The sequence below is a fragment of the Podarcis muralis genome, chromosome 17 (genome assembly GCF_964188315.1).
Source record: "Podarcis muralis chromosome 17, rPodMur119.hap1.1, whole genome shotgun sequence".
NCBI lineage: Eukaryota > Metazoa > Chordata > Lepidosauria > Squamata > Lacertidae > Podarcis > Podarcis muralis.
In genome coordinates this window covers 10,268,016-10,287,069 of record NC_135671.1, presented here as the reverse complement: position 1 = coordinate 10,287,069, position 19,054 = coordinate 10,268,016, and the positions used below count along the sequence as shown (strand labels likewise).

General features: G+C 43.3%; 1 protein-coding gene across 4 annotated transcripts in view; it reads right to left on the bottom strand.

The window, feature by feature from the left end:
- The window catches only part of PIGG (phosphatidylinositol glycan anchor biosynthesis class G (EMM blood group)), a 57,568-nt gene extending 44,288 nt beyond the window's left edge, over nt 1-13,280 (bottom strand). For 2 of the 4 annotated variants that reach the window (XM_077921553.1, XM_077921554.1), the window contains exons 1-4: nt 13,016-13,280; nt 10,992-11,197; nt 4,021-4,230; nt 1,742-1,930 (exon numbers count right to left, since the gene is read on the bottom strand). In XM_077921553.1, the coding sequence (XP_077777679.1) occupies nt 1,742-1,930; nt 4,021-4,230; nt 10,992-11,197; nt 13,016-13,169 (759 nt within the window). In that variant the 5' untranslated portion in view covers nt 13,170-13,280. The remainder of the gene's footprint in view (nt 1-1,741; nt 1,931-4,020; nt 4,231-10,991; nt 11,198-13,015) is intronic. The other 2 variants (XM_077921552.1, XM_077921555.1) reach the window with 1 other exon arrangement.
- Nucleotides 13,281-19,054: the final 5,774 nt, after the last annotated feature.

Below are 19,054 nucleotides of genomic sequence, written 5' to 3'. Positions count from 1 at the left end.
ATAATAAAGGTGCCAGGCGAACATCCCTGGGGAGAGCATTTCACAAACGGAGGGCCACCACAGTGGTACCTTGGAAGTCGAACGGAATCCGTTCCAGAAGTCCGTTCAACTTCCAAAATGTTCGGAAACCACAGCGCGGCTTCCTATTGGCTGCAGGAAGCTGCTGCAGCCAATCAGAAGCTGCAGAAGCTGCGTCGGACGTTCAGGTTCCAAAGAATGTTCACAAACTGAGACACAAGAGCTACCCACACTGGAAGAATGGCAGATGAAGGTGATGGACTATATGGAATTGGCTGAGATGACTGGCAGAATCCGAAACCAGGGAGAAGAGTCGAAGGAAGAAGACTGGAAGAAATTTAAGGACTATTTACATAAATATTGTAAAATTAAGGAATGTTAGAATGATGTTGGATTGAAGTTAAGTGGCTTTAGCAGTAATGTTATTAAGATTTATGTAAAAATGGATTGTTAATAGATGGGAATTTGAAGTAAAAATATATTAAGACAAAAGATTAAGATAAGATCAAAGAGGGAAAGGATTTGCTGAATTAATTAATTGAATGGGAACGCAAAAAAGGGAGGTGTGAGGAGGTCAGGGAAACAAGCGAATGAAAGTAAGGATATGGAAAGATTGATTTGTTTTTAATTGTTATTTTATTTTTTCTGTTTTTTGTATCTTTTTTTCTTTCTTTTTTTGTTTATTTTTCTTTTTTTGTATTATTGTAAGTTTCTATGAAACCTAAATAAATATTATTTTCAAAAAAAAAAAAAAAGAATGTTCACAAACCGGAACACTCACTTCCAAGTTTGCGGTGTTTGGGAGCCAAAACGTTTGAGTCGCAAGGTGTTTGGCAACCAAGGTACGACTGTACTGTTCACCCAAAAGAAAAAGGCAGAGAGCAGCACCATGGCACATGTAGTTTGTGCCACACAGCACAGACAGGACTCCCCCCAACTCCAAAAAGGCACCTATTTCTCCTCAAACACTAGAGCGGTTTCAGAGGGTATTTCCTTAATGGCTTCGGAAGTACAGAGAGTCCCCCAACGCATCGGGGATTGAGGGAGGATGGAATAATTTCCAAATCAGGTGGCATTCTCAGATTTGAGCCCCGGCATCACTTTTTCAAGTAACTAAGCCACAAACTGTTTTTTGTTTTGTTTTTTTCCTTTTTACACACACCCTGGTAAAAGTTGGCAGTTGGTCCTTTCCCTTATGGAGCTTTAAGGTCACTCAACTCATTTCACTGAAAAAAGGTGCAATCTGAGTACCACAGTTGTGTGTATTACACACAGGTGCCCTTGCCGAGAGAGCTGCCATCGGATGCAGCTTCGTGTTGAGTTGTCAGGTGGTGGCAAACATGGATTTGCCTTTGCATAACGCCTGAAATAGCCATGAACGCCTGAAAACAGCCTTTGCATAATGCCTGAAATTGTGCCACACGCATTGATGAAGTTTTTAATTGTTAGGATTACTCGTATCCTTAACACATTGGCCAAGATTTTCAAGGGCATCAGGTTAACTTGCCCCAAACGTCAAAGGCGACAGCACCACGAAGGCAGTAAACCTATGTACATTTGCCTGAGAATAAGAATTGCTACATATTGTGGGACTTTCTTGCAAGTAAGCATGCATTGGGACAGGCCGATAAGTGTATAAATGACATTGGATAGAAACCTAAGGCTTCATATGCTGTTCCTACTCTCATGATTAAATTTACATCAATATATATATGCATGTCACCTTGGAGAGGAGAGATGTATGAATCTTCTTGATGATGTTATCCATTTCAGAAAGCTTTGGCCCTATTAAAGGACTGTGCGGTCCACTCAGATGACCAATATGGTCCAGCCCCAAGTAGTGAAGGATGAGCAAATCCCAGTCTTCTCTTTTCATCACATTATCCAAGTGTCTGGTAACATTATCATCAACCTTAAGAGGGAAAGGATAAGCAAAGTCAGGTTGAAAGTCCTACGCCATCTTAATTTTTCAAGCTTGCAGTTTATACAGTCGGCAGAATCCAAGGGGAAAAGCTGTTCCTGGACTTTATCACACTGCAATGATTCCGATCATTTCCTACACAAGAGGGGAAACTGCACACTAAAGGGAGAAGTCAAGGCTGAATGTCTCTCACAGACATGCTCATTTTCTACATACAATGAGCTGTTTTCAACTGGGGAGCGTTCAGACATGATGCCCCTCTCCTCTGGAGTGTTGGAGTCCAAGAAACACTATAGAACAGTGTTTCCCAAACTTGGGTCGCCTGCTGTTTTTGGACTACAACTCCCATCATCCCTAGCTAGCGAGACCAATAATCAGGGATGATGGGAATTGTAGTCCAGAAAAAAAACATCTGGAAACCCAAGTCTGGGAAACACTGGTATAGAAGGATCTTTAGGCAGATGGCCAGTTAATAAGAATTATGTAACCATGTGGACCTAACTGAATTTCTAAGCCTCTAAGCACAGCATGTTGCAGGTTAACTGGTTCTCTGAATCAGAGCACACTCGGCTGCAATCCACAAGACCAGGCTGCCAATCCTCATGCTACCAAGGCAGTGGCAGAAGTTTTAAACTCCTACAACAGAAGCAGAGACTATACCTTTCAAAACATTGTAATAATAATAATAATAATGATGATGATGTCATGTGCATCAGTTTGGGAAGAGCCAGAGATCATGGCATGGTTTTCACAGCGGGAACTCAATCCTTGGCATCTCCAGTTAGAAGGCTCTTGTAAAAACCCTTCCATGCAGATGTGGTAGAGGAAGAGTTGAAAAAGCTAGGCTCTCCCCATTGGCTCAGCTAGGAGAAGGCACCATTTTGTTTCTTCCCTCCCAGAACCATCTCTTGCAGAGACTTCTCTGCCTGGTCATTAACATAACCGTATGAAAAAGGCAATATTCAAGTAAGTTATTTTCCTCTTCTCCCTAGCTTCCTTGTATCTCATGTATCCATTGTTTTAAAATAAATAAATAGTATTGAGTTCTTTGGTAGAAAAGGCAGCATATAAAACATAGTAAATACAAAATTAAAAGGGACCGGAAAGAGCCCTGCCTGAAGTTCTAGAGAACCGTTCCAAGTGGACCAGTTGTAAAAAAGGTAAAGGACCCCTGACAGTTAAGTCCAGTCGCAGACAACTCTGGGGTTGCAGCGCTCATCTCGCTTTAGAGGCAGAGGGAGCTGGCATTTGTCCGTAGACAGTTTTTCTGGGACATGTGGCCAGCATGACTAAGCCACTTCTGGTGCAACGGAACACCAAAACCAGAGCAGCGCACAGAAACGCCATTTACCTTCCCACCAGAACGGTACCTATTTATCTACTTGCACTTTTGGTGTGCTTTCTAACTGCTAGGTTGGCAGGAGCTGGGGCAGAGCAACGAGAGCTCACCCCGTCATGGGGATTCAAACCACCGACCTTCTAATCAGCAAGCCCAAGAGGCTCAGTGGTTTAGACCACAGCGCCACCCACGTCCTTTTGGACGAGTTGTACTTGCTGCAAATGGCAACTCCAAAGCCTTCAAGGGTTTGTGCCGGCTAGGGCAGAGCTGAGGAATCAATCAGTGGTCCTCAAGATGATGTTAAACTCCAACCCCCATCAGCTGCAGTCAGCGTGGCCAATGCTCAGCAATGATGGGAGTTGGAGTCTGGCATCTTCTGGAGCTCTCCATTCCTGAGCTAAAGTAAGGAATGCCGGCCTGTATTTTGTGACAACCACATATGGAGCTTTTAGTAGTTCATCACAAATGGGGAGGCAGAGCTTGTCAATTATTTGACTGCCTCCAATTGCAAAAGAAACCACCAAAAACAACGCAGACATGAAATACATACCCATTTTAGAAATGTGGCAACTAAAACATGCTTTAGAGTATCACAGATCAATTTAGCTTTTTTGCTATGCATTAATATACAGATCTTTAAGAACACATAGGCAAAAATAAATCAAATTTTCACACAGTAATCATTTGCACACAAACCTAACAATGCAATTTCTTACATCACTGTACCGGAGCATTTTCTTACCTCAGTATAGTCCGAGACAAAAAAAGATGTTGTTCCATCATATTCCACAAACTGCTTTGGAAATAATCGAACCCAAGTATCATCACCATAGAAGATTATCCTTTTCCCAGCTGCTTTGGCCTGCTGTATCAAGTTGTCTTCCAGCAAGGCTGGAGAATTGAGATTCATGATGACATCGATGAAACCCGGGATGCTCCCCGTTGTAAGTGCCTGCAAACAGATGCCCCACAAAAGCGGAGGGTGAAACATCTTGATAGGGTTTGAGAAGAGGAGGAGACTGCCTTAGGGCAAGGGTGCATGGACAGGAAAAAACGCTATTACAATCATCTGTAACAGGCTTGATGAACCAATTCTGAGACACTTTTTTAACAACAAAAAACCAGAGAGAACACATCTACACAACTGCCAAGCAAGTCTCAGTTAGAAATGTACACAAGGATAGCCAATGTGGTATCCTCCAATTGTTGCTGGATTCCTCCCTCCCATCACCCCACAGTCAGCATGGCCGAGGTTCAAGGGTGATGGGAATCTTAGCCTAGCATTATGTGCAAACCCAAGAAACAACGGGTTCATCATTCAGTTGTAAGCCAGGATTCCCAGTTCGCACACAATGCAAAGCTGAGATTATTTTCAATGGAAGTTATTCTTGGCAGTAGTCTTCTACCCAACAGAATAGAAGGGGGAGAACACGTGGGGCCCATGTTGGGCTAAAGTGTGAGAGGAGGACTGGGTGAAGTTGCTGTCTGTTATTCTCTGCTCGTCTGTCTGCCATCTGCTGGCCAGCCACTCCTTTCTGCTCAGGCACTTACAGGTGGAGGACTTCAGGGGTGCGTGACCTGCGTCCCAAAGCGAACAGCTGGCAACTGAGTTGTACAGAAGAGCACAGGAACTTCTAGCTGCCCAAGTCTTCTAGGAATGGAATAGTGCTAAGAGACATCTTCCGATATGGAGTGCATTCCTTGGACCAGCACGTAATGGAACATTTCATTTCCCACCCCCAACCCCATTCAAAATCCTGCCCCTATTTTTATTTATATATATTTTTTTGGGCTTTGCTTGGTGTTTTTTATGAATTGTACTTTTATGGGCTATTTCTTCTGCATTGATATGTATTACTGGTGCTCAACGCTATGGGGGCCTTCAGGCTAAAGTGCAGTATCTAAATAAACCATACCATACCTTTAGTCCTCCTCCTGACAGAGCACAGTAGCCTGATGCTTTGCTTGGGTTTGGCTGTGTCTCTACATAACCCTCACCCATGTTATGAACCAGCCCTAAGCCTGGAAAGAAGGGTGGGAACTCACCTGGCCCTCAGTCCCTAGCCGCCGCCAGCATCAAGGCAAATGATTATTTGCTATCTAAGAAAAATAGAACTTCTATCCGTCAACAAAGAGAAAAATGTTCCCAGCTCCCAGGATCCAACACTGAAAGTTTAGATAGGAGATCAAGAATGTCCAGAGCAAACCCAGCCCAATGAAGGCATGCTTTTGGAAGTTTATTTCTTTATAACAAAGAACTCAGCTGCATCATCTCCTAAGGTGCAATGGTAACACACACCACCCCTGCTAAGTAGCTGCCTAGGCAATCTAATTCTACTGCCCTGCACTCCGACTTGGACAGATGGAGCAGCTCTAGGACCACAGCCCTTTCAACTAACTTTAAACCCCTTGTCTGATGCAATGGGGGCTTTGTTGTTGTTTAGTCGTGTCCGACTCTTCGTGACCCCCTGGACCAGAGCATGCCAGGCACTCCTGTCTTCCACTGACTCCCGCAGTTTGGTCAAACTCATGCTGGTAGGTTTGAGAACACTGTCCAACCATCTCGTCCTCTGTCGTCCCCTTCTCCTTGTGCCCTCCATCTTTCCCAACATCAGGGTCTTTTCCAGGGAGTCTTCTCTTCTCATGAGTTAGCCAAAGTATTGGAGCCTCAGCTTCACCATCTGTCCTTCCAGTGAGCACTCAGGGCTGATTTCCTTAAGAATGGAGAGGTTGGATCTTCTTGCAGTCCATGGGACTCTCAAGAGTCTCCTCCAGCACCATAATTAAAAGCATCAATTCTTCGGCGATCAGCCTTCTTTATGGTCCAGCTCTCACTGCCATACATCACTACTGGGAAAACCATAGCTTTAACTATACAGATCTTTGTTGGCAAGGTGATGTCTCTGCTTTTTAAGAGGCTGTCTAGGTTTGTCATTGCCTTTCTCCCAAGAAGCAGGCGTCTTTTAATTTTGTGACTGCTGTCACCATCTGCAGTGATCATGGTGCCCAAGAACGTAAAATCTCTCAATGGGGGCTAGCACCCTACAACTCTGCTCTAGTTCCTCCCATCACTTTATGACCCTCGTTATGCATGGAGACAGTGGAAGGGAGGACCAAAGGCAAGACTCTCCCTGGGACCGGCACAGCCCCTTCTGCCTCTGAGACTCCCTGAATCTCTCCTCCCACCTCCTTTCCCCTTGTCTCTGGGTGCCCAGTCTCTTCCCCTTGGCTCTCCTTGGCACCTGCCTCACGGGTTGCACAAAACCCCACATATCACTGGTCCCTTCCCCCAGATCATCATCCAGCTCCCCTGCCTCCTCTGCTCACACATCCATCCCCTCTCCTCAGACTTCTGCCCATCCCCAATATTAAACTTGGAAAGATTCCAGCTGTACAGCAAAAACGAGACAAGGAAAAGACACAACAAGCACCGAGTGCCGTTTCACAACACACAAAATTAAAAAGTTGATCAACTGCGCTGTAGCTGTTGTGCATCATTTACAGAATCCATTCACCAAAATTAAAAGAAACCGATACTTAAGACAAATTGTGATGACGGCCACTTTCCGAAGCAGACAATCAATCCTCACAGGCATCTATTTTGGGACAGAGATTGCAATGTCTTTTTTTGGAAACTTCACAGTAAGTTTTAAGGGCACAAGATGAATTAATTGCAACGGCTCATTAAGTTCTAATAACACAGTTCTTGATGTTGTCAGAGTATTTAATTAGAAACTCATTTAATATTAGTACTGAGGAATTATTATCCTGATGCACAAAATAGTATAGTTGTACCTTGGAAGTCGAACAGAATCCATTCTGGAAGTCTGTTTGACTTCCAAAGCTTTCGACGTCCAAATCGCGGCTTCTGATTGGCTGCAGGAAGCTCCTGCAGCCAATCGGAAGCCCCGCTGGATGTTCGGCTTCCAAAAGAACATTAAAAAACCGGAACAGTCACTTCCGTGTTTCGTTTGTTCAGGAGCCAAAACGTTCAGGAACAAGGCGGTTTGAAAACCAAGGTACGGCTGTAGTATGCGTTCCTTGCTATAGAGATTCCTGAGGGTTGCATGTTTTATTTTGTCTTTAGAACAGAAAAGTTCATTTTATTTTGCCCATTCCTACCTTTCTCACAGCTCAATGAGGCCCCCATCAAGGTCAAACCTAAGACCAAACCTGGGCTGCTTCTTGCAGTTAGTGATGGGATAGCTTAAATATGTCCCTGGGTTCAGTCCACACACTAAACACAGCTCAGAGTGGTGCATGAGTAAAAAAATACCGGGGGGAGCACTTCAAAATCTTTTGTGAGATTCAAAAATAGCACAGGCAATTTTATATCTGAAGGAGTGTTTCCTCCCCTACAGACCAGCCTGGGATTAAGACAATTGGAAGACAACCTCCTGGTGGTTTGAGGAGGAGCAGTGAGCTCTTGAGGGGGACTTCTCGGTGGTAGCCCCAAGAATGTAGAACTCCCTCCTCAAAGAGGTGCACCATGTTTCTACAGCTTCCATTGTTTGCTGAAGGTTTTATCCTGGTTTGGGAAAACGAAGAATTGGTTTTAGTATCCTCCCTCTATTGATTATTGATTTTAGAGTGATGGATAGGTATGTTTTACTGTTGCTTCAATATACCTTGGGCACTTCTGACAAAGGACAGGAAGTTCAAGCAACAAACAAGAAGAGGTAGTAACACCAGCAATAACTCTCTTCTATACATTTAGCTCAGTTTATCACATCACCCAGCTGAAACTTCCCACGTGGTCGTGCTTCTAATGAAGTGGGAGCCTGCCTTTTTATGTCTTATTTTGTGCTGGATTTTATCTTTCTGGATGCAAACACTAGAGATGTGAAGGTCTGTAAAAAAAAAAAAATGAGGAGGGGTGGAAACTGGAGGGGAAACTGGGGGTGGGGTGGGGGTTCACAAGGACTTTCACATCTCCAGCCAACACCTGATAAAGGAGCGCTTGCCTCCTTACTCTCATTTAAGATACAGCAAAAAAAGATATTAGTTATTGCTGCCCCTCAACAATCATATCACCACAATGACACATGTAGATATTGGAGATCTGAGCCTTTAAAGCAAACAGCCCACCATTAACTCCCAACAGGAATATTCTTAATGCATAGGACCAGATGAATTCTTTAAAGTACTGGGTTGTATCCAAGGTAGCACTAAATTATTATTTTTGTTTTTATTTTAAGATCTTTATTGAAACTTAACATATATACATAATAACCAAAATTCCCAATGATTCCCTCATGTAAAATATAATATCTAAATTACAACAGCTGCATAATTATATGCTTAATTATAAAACCCACCCACCCCACCCTCTACTTTCCTCCACAGCAATTCGACTTCTTTATATTTCTTTCTACCTTTTTTCCCTTGCATTCTATAATAAACTGCTTTTGTTAAATTCTGATTTTCCCCTCTTTCTTTATTGGCTTTGTTATTGCTTACGTTTTTTATTCTAAGCCTATTAGAATGTCATTTTTAGAACAATATTTTGACATATAATCTTCGAAATACTTCCACTCCATTCTTAACTTTTGATTTGATTGATATCTTATAACTGAAGTTCATTTTGCCAATTCTATATACTCACTTAATTTACAAATCCACTCTTCCTTTGTTGGCGTGTCCTGAGATTTCCACTTAGTGGCAATCACTACCCTGGCAGCTGTTGTGGCATATAAAAAGGCAGCACTAAATTATGCACGCCCTACATCTGTTCTAGGAGTTCCCCCAACACTCCAGAACAGATTAGGGGAGGGCACAGGGCACACACATGGGAGGATGGGGTAGCGTCCCACCATGCAAGCAAAAATCCTTGAGCTAATGGGACGTGTTGGTTGCCTGCAACCCATTAAAGCATACAGTGGACACTCGGGTTGCGATTCGGTGCTTCTGTGCATGCGCTGAAACCCAAAAGTAACCCGTTCCAGTACTTCCGGGTTTGGCACAGTGTGCAACCCAAAAATGTGCAACCTGAAGCATCTGTAACCCGAGGTATGACTGTATTTCCATCCTTAATGTCAGCAGCTTTTGTTGGTTAGCCTAAGCAAGCTCATGGAGCTCTTACATGCAACCAATTATACCGTAAAAACACAATTTAGCACATTTCCTGCTCTGAATCCATGGTTTTAAAAAAAATTTTAAAAATTCTGCAACAGCTAGTTGTAATATGTTGCTTCCTAAAATGTACTGGCACACCCATTAAATCTTAAAGTATTTAAAGGTTATGTCAGTCTTCATTTGTTCATATTTGTGATATAAAGGTGTTGTATATAACTGGTTTATACTCTTCTGTTTTGTGGAATTTGGATATCCTGATCCCAATTTGTTTGTAGGTACTTTGTTGGGCTGGAACTACATACAGCAGCCCAAGAAAGCTACCGGATACATCACATAATTCAGATTAAATAATCTGTTTCCCTTTTTTTAAAAAAAATGTTAGTTTCTAGTCCTCATAGTTGTGAACATGTGTATGTTTGCAAGTCTTTGGGGAAATGTAGATATAATCTCAGAAAACAAAGGAGTTGCTAAGCAAATTTCCCTGGGGCAAAGAATATAGATAAAATTACACCCTGATCTCATGAACACTTAGCAGAAGTCATTACTGGTTCCGCTCAAGAAACATTTTTTCAAAAACTTTATAAACCATCCACCCTCAATATGACAACAGGAGATTTTCCATTGTCTGCCCTTCATTATAACAACAAAGCCAATGGCCAGGATCAAAAGGAGGAACATAAATGTATGAGGACCACAAACACATGCAAAGTTTGGCTAGTTTTCCTCTCAATAGTTGCTGCTATTGAAGAGACAAGCCTCTGCTCTGTTCAAAAGCAGGGTGCCTCTTAAGTAGTGGGAAGTTCTAAGGGGAAGAAACAGCTAGCAAGATTCTGTCTTGCACAAAGATACCGGACGCTTGAAATTCTGTCCTACACCTAGAGTGCTTGCTAACCTGGAAGTCCTCTCAAAAAAGTACAAGCAATTCTGAAGCAGTATTAGAAACTCATATATGTCAGCTAATCACCAAATGGCACCTTAAACCTAGGTTACGGTCGCAGCAATGGAATATCTAGGGGCCATTTTTAAAATGAAATGTATTAATATTTTTATTATTAATTTCATATTTATACAGCTTTATATTTTAAAAAAATCTCAAAGAACTTTATACCACATTAAAACATTAAATAAAACAACCCAGAATAAAAGAATTTCAAGCTTCAAAGAAAGATTTCAGATCCTTCTCTAAGTGACATTCTGCTTTCCCCATATTTATTTACTTGCTTAACTTATATAGCTGTCCCACAGCAGAAGTGCTCTAGGAAGGCAGGGTGGTGCAGTGGTTAGAGTGTCAGACTGGGACCGGTGAGATCAGGGTTCAAATCCCCACAAAGCCGTGAAGCTCACTGGGTGACCTTGGGCCAATCACAGCCTCTTAAACCTACCTCACAGGATTGTTGTTGGGATTAACTGAGGAGGTGATAAGCCATGTACTCCTTGGAGGAAAAGGTGGGATATAAATGTAATAAATTAGCCCTTCTGCTTAGCTGTTTTAGAAAGCTGGAGAGGCCAGCCAGATGGAGATGTCAGTCGTCAACATGGCAGCCAGAGATCTCCACATGGCTGCAATCAGACCCGCACTGGTTGCAAAACATGCCGGCTAATTTCTAACATTGTTCTGAAGCAAATATCAGAACTTACCTTAATTCGAGGCATGGTGACTGTAGGTGGCTTGGCTTCCGCTACAAAACTATGAGATGTTCCTCTTTCCACCAGCTGGGTTGTGTAGGGCATGAACCTTTTGCCTTTTGAGCCAAACACAAAGTCATCTCTCAAGGCATCAATCAGTACTATGACAGCTTTTTTAAAGAGAGGGGATGGCACCTTCGTCCAGTTGGAAGAGAATCCTAAAATATATTTAGGACATGTATGAGTCATCAAGTCAAGGGTTAGTTTTCAGTGTAAATACTATCCCCCAGTTGTCTGCCTTGCTGCAGAAAGTGGGCAACCTGCCAGCTCACTCCCTACTCACTTGCCCTCCCTCTCTCCTGGGCTACGTGATGGCTGGTGGTTGTGGAGAGACAAAGGACACTGCCTTATATAGTCATACCTCGGGTTACAGACGCTTCAGGTCATGTGTTTTGGGGTTGTGCACCGCACTGAACCCGGAAGTGCCGGAACAGGTTACTTCCAGGTTTCAGCGCTTGCACAAAGCGCTAAATCACGCTTTGCGCATGCGCAGAAGCACTGAATAGCAACCCACGTGTCCGCAGATGCTGCAGGCTGCGAACGCTGCGGGTTGCGAACGTGCCTCCTGCACGGATCATGTTTGCAACCTGAGCGTCTACTGTAGTGGGTCAGGCCACTGGGTGCATCTAACTCAGTACTGCCTGGCTGTGGCTCTCCTGGGTTTCAGAAAAGGCTTAATCCCAGGGCTCCTTGGAGGTTGCCCCTGGGACCTTCTGCATGCAAGGCAGAGCCTCTTTCCATGGGCGTAGGCAGGATTTATGTTGGGAAGGGGGCAGGACACTCACCTGTCATCACCTTCTCTCTGGCTCTGTCTAGCAGATTCAGAATGAAATGTCTCAACAACAGTTCGACACGGCAGGTCTAAAACTGAAGGCTTGATTTACATGTTTCATGTGTTTTCATCTTATGCTGTTCTACTGTAACTGTGAGCATGAGTAAGTGTACCCTCTACTTTGGCAGTTTGCGGGACACGAGTGGAGCTATGGTCTAAACCACTGAGCCTCTAAGGCTTGCCGATTGGAAGGTCGGCGGTTCGAATCCCCACAACGGAGAGAGCTCCCATTGCTGTGTCCCAGCTCCTGCCAACCTAGCAGTTCAAAAGCACACCAGTAGATAAATGGGTACCGCTGTGGCGGGAAGGTAAACAGCGTTTCTGCGCACTCTGGTTTCCGTCACAGTGTCCCGTTGTGCCAGAAGCAGTTTAGTCATGCTGGCCACATGACCCGGAAAGCTGTCTGTGGACAAACGCCGGCTCCCTCGGCCTGAAAGCAAGATGAGCACTGCAACCCCATAGTCGCCTTTGACTGGACTTAACCGTCCAGGGGTCCTTTACCTTTTTACTTCAACAGTTACGCTATTGCCTATCTAGCATGTTACATTTATGTATGGAGGTGCTATTATGCTGGCCCCTGACCGTAATAAGGACTTGGTTTAGATTGGACAACAGTTGTTTTAAATCCCTTTCTTTTTACCCCAAGTGCTCAGGAAAACCTGTCGAAATCTTTTTACTTATTTCTACTTGTAAGCTATTTTCAATTACAGTGGTACTTCGTTCCAGAGGTCCGTTCTTAACCTGAAACTGTTCTTAACCTTAAGCACCACTTTAGCTAATGGAGCCTCCTGCTGCTGCTGCCGTGCTGCTGGAGCACAATTTCTGTTCTCATCCTGAAGCAAAGTTCTTAACCCGAGGTAATATTTCTGGGTTAGCAGAGTCTCTAACCTGAAGCGTCTGTAACCTGAAGCGTATGTAACCTGAGGTACCACTGTATTTACTTGTTTTAGGGGTGGAGCAGCTACCCCGCCCACGCCTCTTTCCCATGAAAAGGGTGTGGAGGGGTGAACTCACGGGTTGAGCGACGAGAAAGAGGCCGACCCCCGTTGTTTTCAAGCGTGCAACCCCCCACAAGGCCTGGAAGAGACGCTCCCCACACCTTTCCCGCCCCCCCACGCCGCCAGGTAGGAGGCAAAGCGCTTACCTGTGGGAGGCGGCTCCGCCGGCGGCCCGGCAAGCGCCCCGCTCCTAGGCAGCGACCTCACCGGCACCGGGAAAAAGCCCCTGAGGAAGAGCCCGACGCCCAGCGCCTGCACTAGCAGGCAGGCGGAGGCGAAGACCCCCGAGCGCAGCCGCATCCTCCGGCTCCAGCGCGGACAGGTAGAGCCGGAAGACAGGTGAGTTCGCGAGGCGCGCCTGCGCACACCTGCGCCGCTTCCGACGGGCCACAACAATCGGGGAAGCCCGGAGGGAACTCTCGGCAGCTATTGGCTGCCGGCTGACCAATGGCTGGCCTGGCCTCTACGCAAGACGCCTCCTATAAGAAAGGCGTTGAGGCAAGAGCCAATCCCGAGAGGGCGGTGGGGAAGACTACATTTCCCAGAAAGCCACTGCGGCGGAGCTTTTACGTGCCTTAAAGTGCGTGTTACCACATATAATCCAGTGCGGGCCAAGCTCTCAAGTAAAGTGGGCCGCGAGGGGCCGCACACTGAATTAAATTTCGGCACCGCAAATTAAAGTGTTTGCAATACAGTTCATATTAGTTAACCTGCACAATATGCGTAATTGAATAGATGAAATTAAATATGCAAATAACAGCACCAATAGCTTTATTGATTTAAACAAAATGAATACACAAGCAGATTTGTAAACAGAGCCTGACTTTGCTTCCTCTTGTGATGTATACCCATGTATACCCCTGAAACTGCTCATCACTTGGGAGACTGAGGAGGGGAACAGATAACAGTATATTTGTTATTAAATAAATCATCCAGAAATGTTCACAGATTCTGCTCTGACTCCCAGGAAGTGCAAGAAAGGAGAAATGCCATTCTCAGCAGTTTAAGACCAAACAGAAAACAAATACTTTACGTACAAGGAAGCAGAGAAAATCATGTTCTTCTTATGCATTAACTTGATTGGAGATGGATGGAGCTTGTGCTTTCAATGGCCCATTGCTAGCATTTTTGTACAAACAAAACATGACAAGACTGAAAGAAAATGGGTCAACAGCCATTTTCCTCCACAGGATCACAGGATGTCATCTGCCATAAAAGCAGAGTCAAGGTCTTGGTGGATGCAAGCAATTTTATCCTCAGAATGCTTTGCAAACCAGTCACATCACAGCAAGTGTGATAGGAATTTTATGGTCTTAGATATATGGCAACGTTCATAACCACACGTACATAGATCAACACAGGAAGACCAACCTGGAACCATTTTGATTCCCAAACTGACCAAATGTTGTCTCTGCAAGGTCAAACTGGAAAAGTCTCCCCATTGTCTCTCTCCTCACAAATCCTGTCTCAAGGATATGTCTGTTTGAATAAGGTGTGAGCCTGTGACCTGGCCCAGGAAATAAGTATTTTACCACTACAAAAGAATGGCCAGGCTCCCCGGGAAATCCAATCAAGTAACTTGCCAGACAGGAGATAAACTGTAACAAGAGAAAAACAACATTTAAATTTCTGTGATGTAGGTGGGATGTATCTGAGGGGTGGTCTTAGATTACACCCCTTCTGTGATGTATGCATAATGTTTCTGGGGTGGTCTTGATCTAGATAATGGGAATTTCAAAAGTCTTTATAAGCTCTTGCACACCATCTTTCTGGGTCCTCCTCCTCTCCTGCGTGTGAGGGAGTACCCTGTTGCAACAGATCAATAAAGATCAAGCTTACTAGCTGCTTTGCTTCTCAATATTCTCTGGTTGGCCTCTGTTATTTTCTCCTACCAATAGGGAACCTATGTAAGGACTCTATATGGGCTCTTGGATACCCCATAAGGGAAAAGGGCATATATTTTTTTATTTACAACAGATGGCGACCACGCACGAAGGGACTTTTGGTTACCCAGATTCTGGAAGCGAGGAAGGACTGGTTATCCAGCGCGCACCAGGCAGTTTGCCAGGAGGAATAACCAGTCTTCCATCGATCCCAGGGTCTGGAAATAACTGGAGGTTCAGCGGGGCTAACCAGAGGAAGCAACGCATGATCAGGCCGGCCTTAAACAACCAGTCAAGAGATCGCGGGATCACCAGGAACAGCGCATGCGGAAGTGAGTATTAAGTAGGAAACACGGGTAGTGGGTTGGGTTCTCTAAACCACAGCAACCAAAATTCTTTAATTCTTCCTTTTCCCTTCAATTCTAAAATTTCTACTTTTTTCCTCATCTAAAAATTGCCTTCTCCTTTCTGTCCCCTCGATCTCAACACCAGCCCTAGCCCTTCGGAGTATGCCCAGGCAAAAAGTTGTGTGTGACTTCTTTCATTTCCCTTCTATGCTGACCTATTCCTTCGGAGTTTTGCCCAGAAAAAAGGTCGTGCTTTTTCTTCTGTACTGAAAACTATAACTCCCAGGTGCAGCCGCACCTCTGCCATGGCGATCTTTGTTAGAGATGACCTGTGAGCAGAGAAAGCAAGGGCACCTGATTCCTTTCCTTCTTTGTCATTTCTGAGTCCCAATCTGGCACTGCGCTACGCAAGCGTCCAGTAGGGAACTCTCAGGTTAGATTGTAAGAGGCAGGAGGTTGCTGTGGGCTCCCTGGCTGAGTAATGACCAAAGGGGGGGTTTGAGATCGCTGACCGCACTGTTAGCTTAGTAGCCAGGAAAGGCCAACAGCTGTACCAGCCTAGTAAGTCAGGCCAGACGAACGGCGGTGTGTCACAGTACTAATTCTCGGAGTTGTCCAAATTGAGTCTACTGTGGGTTATTTATTGTGTTTCCTGAAAAGTGGGGATAAAACCCCGACTGCAGTATAAAAGTAAAAGCTAGCGCTATTAAAAATTCTTAATAAAATGGGTGCACCTCAATCAAAAGAAATGAACCCACAGATTCCTGGCGTGAAAGAAGCCCAGTTGGTGCTTACTTCCCGCCTGGACTCTGACAGTCCCCTTCAATTTGTGTTTAAGAAACGTTTTTCCTGTGTTTAAATTGTACTTAGGTAACATCCAGCAGCTGCTTATCTTAAATGTGCCATCTAAAATAAAAATGCAAGCTTGCTCCAAGTTCTAAATCTAAGAAAGCCATGTTGAACCTTATCAATCTTAAACAAGACAAAAATTGAGAATGAAGTGTGCAAATGTTTGTTATTTGAGAGAGGCTCTAAAAGAGAGTTTTTCTCCCAAGTGGTAAAATCCTGTATACGTGCTACTTGTGTTCTGAAAGGAGGATTACCCCACCTCCTTCCACTAGTTTAAGTGAGGAGAGTGATTTTAAGTCTAATGGTAAATGATGTTGTGTTGTAACTTGAGTTTGTGAGTACACCTGTGTTCCAGTCTATTTTGGAATGTGAAGTTAACCTAATGTCTCTGCTGCAAAAGCCTAGTTGAGCAAAATTGCTGTCTCAAGCTAAAATGCAGTGTATGTATTTCATTAAGCATATGCCTATGAAAGTGTGGTGTTCTTTCTAAGAAAAATATGTGAGTCCAGTTTTAACTTTGATTTGGTTGGACAGAAGAATTATTGTAAGGCTCCTGATATCAGTCTCTATAAGACGTCCTGGCCTCTTTTCTTAGAAAATGCCCCCCCTTGTTTCATTCTGTCTCTTTCAGGTTTTTTTTTCCTTCTTCTTATTCTGTGCCAGGTAAATTTACTCCCGAGTAAGCTTCCTTTAAAGGAAACTGCAAAGGGGGGGGGGGGGCGGGGGTATAGATTAGGCTTACTATTCCTCTGCAAGTTCAGGAAAAATTGTTCACTCTTGTATTCCTTTTAAATCAAATCTATGGCTGTTTTAATTATGGGTACTTTTATTTTCCTCTTCCTTAGTACATGATAGGCGCATGGTTTGTGATAGGCGCATGGCTTGTGGTCTCTTCCCCAGTTGTGTCTGTGTACATAAGAATGTGTGTGTTTCTGGTTGTACAAATCTTGCTATGAACCCTGTATTTTAGGGTTGGACTAGATGACCCCAGGGTCCCTTTCAACTCTCCCAATTTGTGGCTGTGGGGAAGGCCATGTGTTTGCAAGCATTGGAGGGTAATTCTTAAATTCTGGTGAGGTGATGTGTTGAAATTCAGCCCAGATTTGCTCTTTGTTTTTTTTAAAAGGTGTGAGGTGAAGCCATGATGTTTGAAGCAGAACTGGTGATATCAGGCATTTAAGTGATTACAGTGTTTATCGTTTTGTCTATTATTTACAAAAATCAGACTTAAAAGTCTACTCAAAGTTTAAGCACATACAAATGAATAATCAAGTAGAATTAGCCTTGACCAATCCTGTAAATAAAGGGCAGTAAAATTTGTCTGCAAATGGTGAGGCTGAAATGACTGAGAATATTTAAAATAATAATAATAATAATAATTCTCTGGCCATTTTCCCCATATATAAGGGCGTGGCATTGTTCCGCGAATAGCCAGAGGGATATTAGCCCTTTCCTGTACATAAAGGAAGCAGTCCTTTGCTTGGGCTGCAATTGCTAGCTTTGGTGAATACTTGAATTGCTGAGTTTCTCCTTTTTGTTTTAAAATCTAACCCTATTTTTAAAATCTACTCCTTACCCTTCCCTTCCCTTCTTCAAATTCAAATTTAGCCAAAAGATGCAACATTTTCAATAGTATAAAAGGTTTGCTGAACTCTGCACATGCACAGAGGCTAGATCAGCTTACAAAAGAGAGAGGGAGAGAGAGAGAGAAAGGGGGGGGGAGGTTTGGAGAGCGTGGGCTGCAGGAGATCAAAGCACTCCCACTGTGAGTTCCTCTCTTGAGTAGTTTGCCTCCCCAATGGGATTTAACAGTTCTTTTTGTTTGTGTATATGCCTATGCATTTTAGGAACAGCATTTCCTGACAGACTTCTCACATGAAATAATTTTGCCTTTTAACAGGATATGTGGACCCCATTAACAAAGTGTTTGTCCCTTCTTTTCTCCCACAGCACAAATGATAATGAGGGGATGCAAACAGTGATTTAAATACTCTATAAAAAGTAATTGCATTTGTATTTCTTTTCGTCTTTCTTCCCTTAAAGCCAAACAGTCACTTTCCTTCTGTTCAGCAAAACAAGTCTGAATCCCTGCTATATTAGTTTATTTCCCTCTATCTCTTTGTGGCTTTGACACTTTTTTAGGTTACAAATAATTGTTCATTTATTAATCAGTTTTTCATTGGGTTGTTAGAATGCCAAAACTTCAGGTGACTTCAGGTTTAAACAAAAAACAAATTGTGTGTCTTAGCATTTAATTATCTTTGGTTCCTCATAGGTCATTGTGTGTGTGTGTGTGTGTGTGTGTGTGTGTGTGTGTGTGTGTGTTTTACTTTGGGGACATGTCCATCACATGTTGAAAGTCATTTTCATCAAGTTCTACTTATCAGATAGCACATGCTGAATTTGAACCTTTTTTCCATTGTTTTCCCATTTTTTTTTCAGTCCAGTGGTAATCTGTGTGGTTTTGATAATATCTTATTATTATTTAATAATAATTCTTTTCTGAATCTGATGTCTTTGTGTCAAGTCCATTTTCATCTGAATGGTAATCTAATTTTTTGCTTTCTTTTATTTTTTAAACTTTCTTGTATTTTTTTTTACAGTTCTCTTTCTCTACACGTGGAGTAATTTTTTATTTAATAATATGAAAAAAAAACTAAGTGAAGGAAAAGCAAACAAACTTAGTAGATAATAACAGTAATTATATGGAAATGTGATAATAATATTAAAATGAGTAAAATGCTTAACATGCTAAGATTTTATTATTTGCAGCTGATAACTCAAGGAGATTTTCTTGGGGAGGGGGCTTTTGCCCCTTCTTTTTCTAACTCTTGTCTTTTAAGTCCCTAAAAACCCTGCCCCCTTACAGGATGTCACTTCTACAAGATGTGTTACTACAGATCTATGATGAAAAAGCTTCACCACCACCTGCAGCAACAACAGACACCAAAGTTTTTCTAAGTGCCCACAGCTATCTCTTTCAAAGGATATAGACTGATGGGGGAGTGGGGCTGACAAAGGGGGGTGGAGTTCAATTGCAAGGACATTTTCTCATTTTTGAACCTTAAAGACTGTGCTCCAGGATTGAGAAGATCACAATTATCTC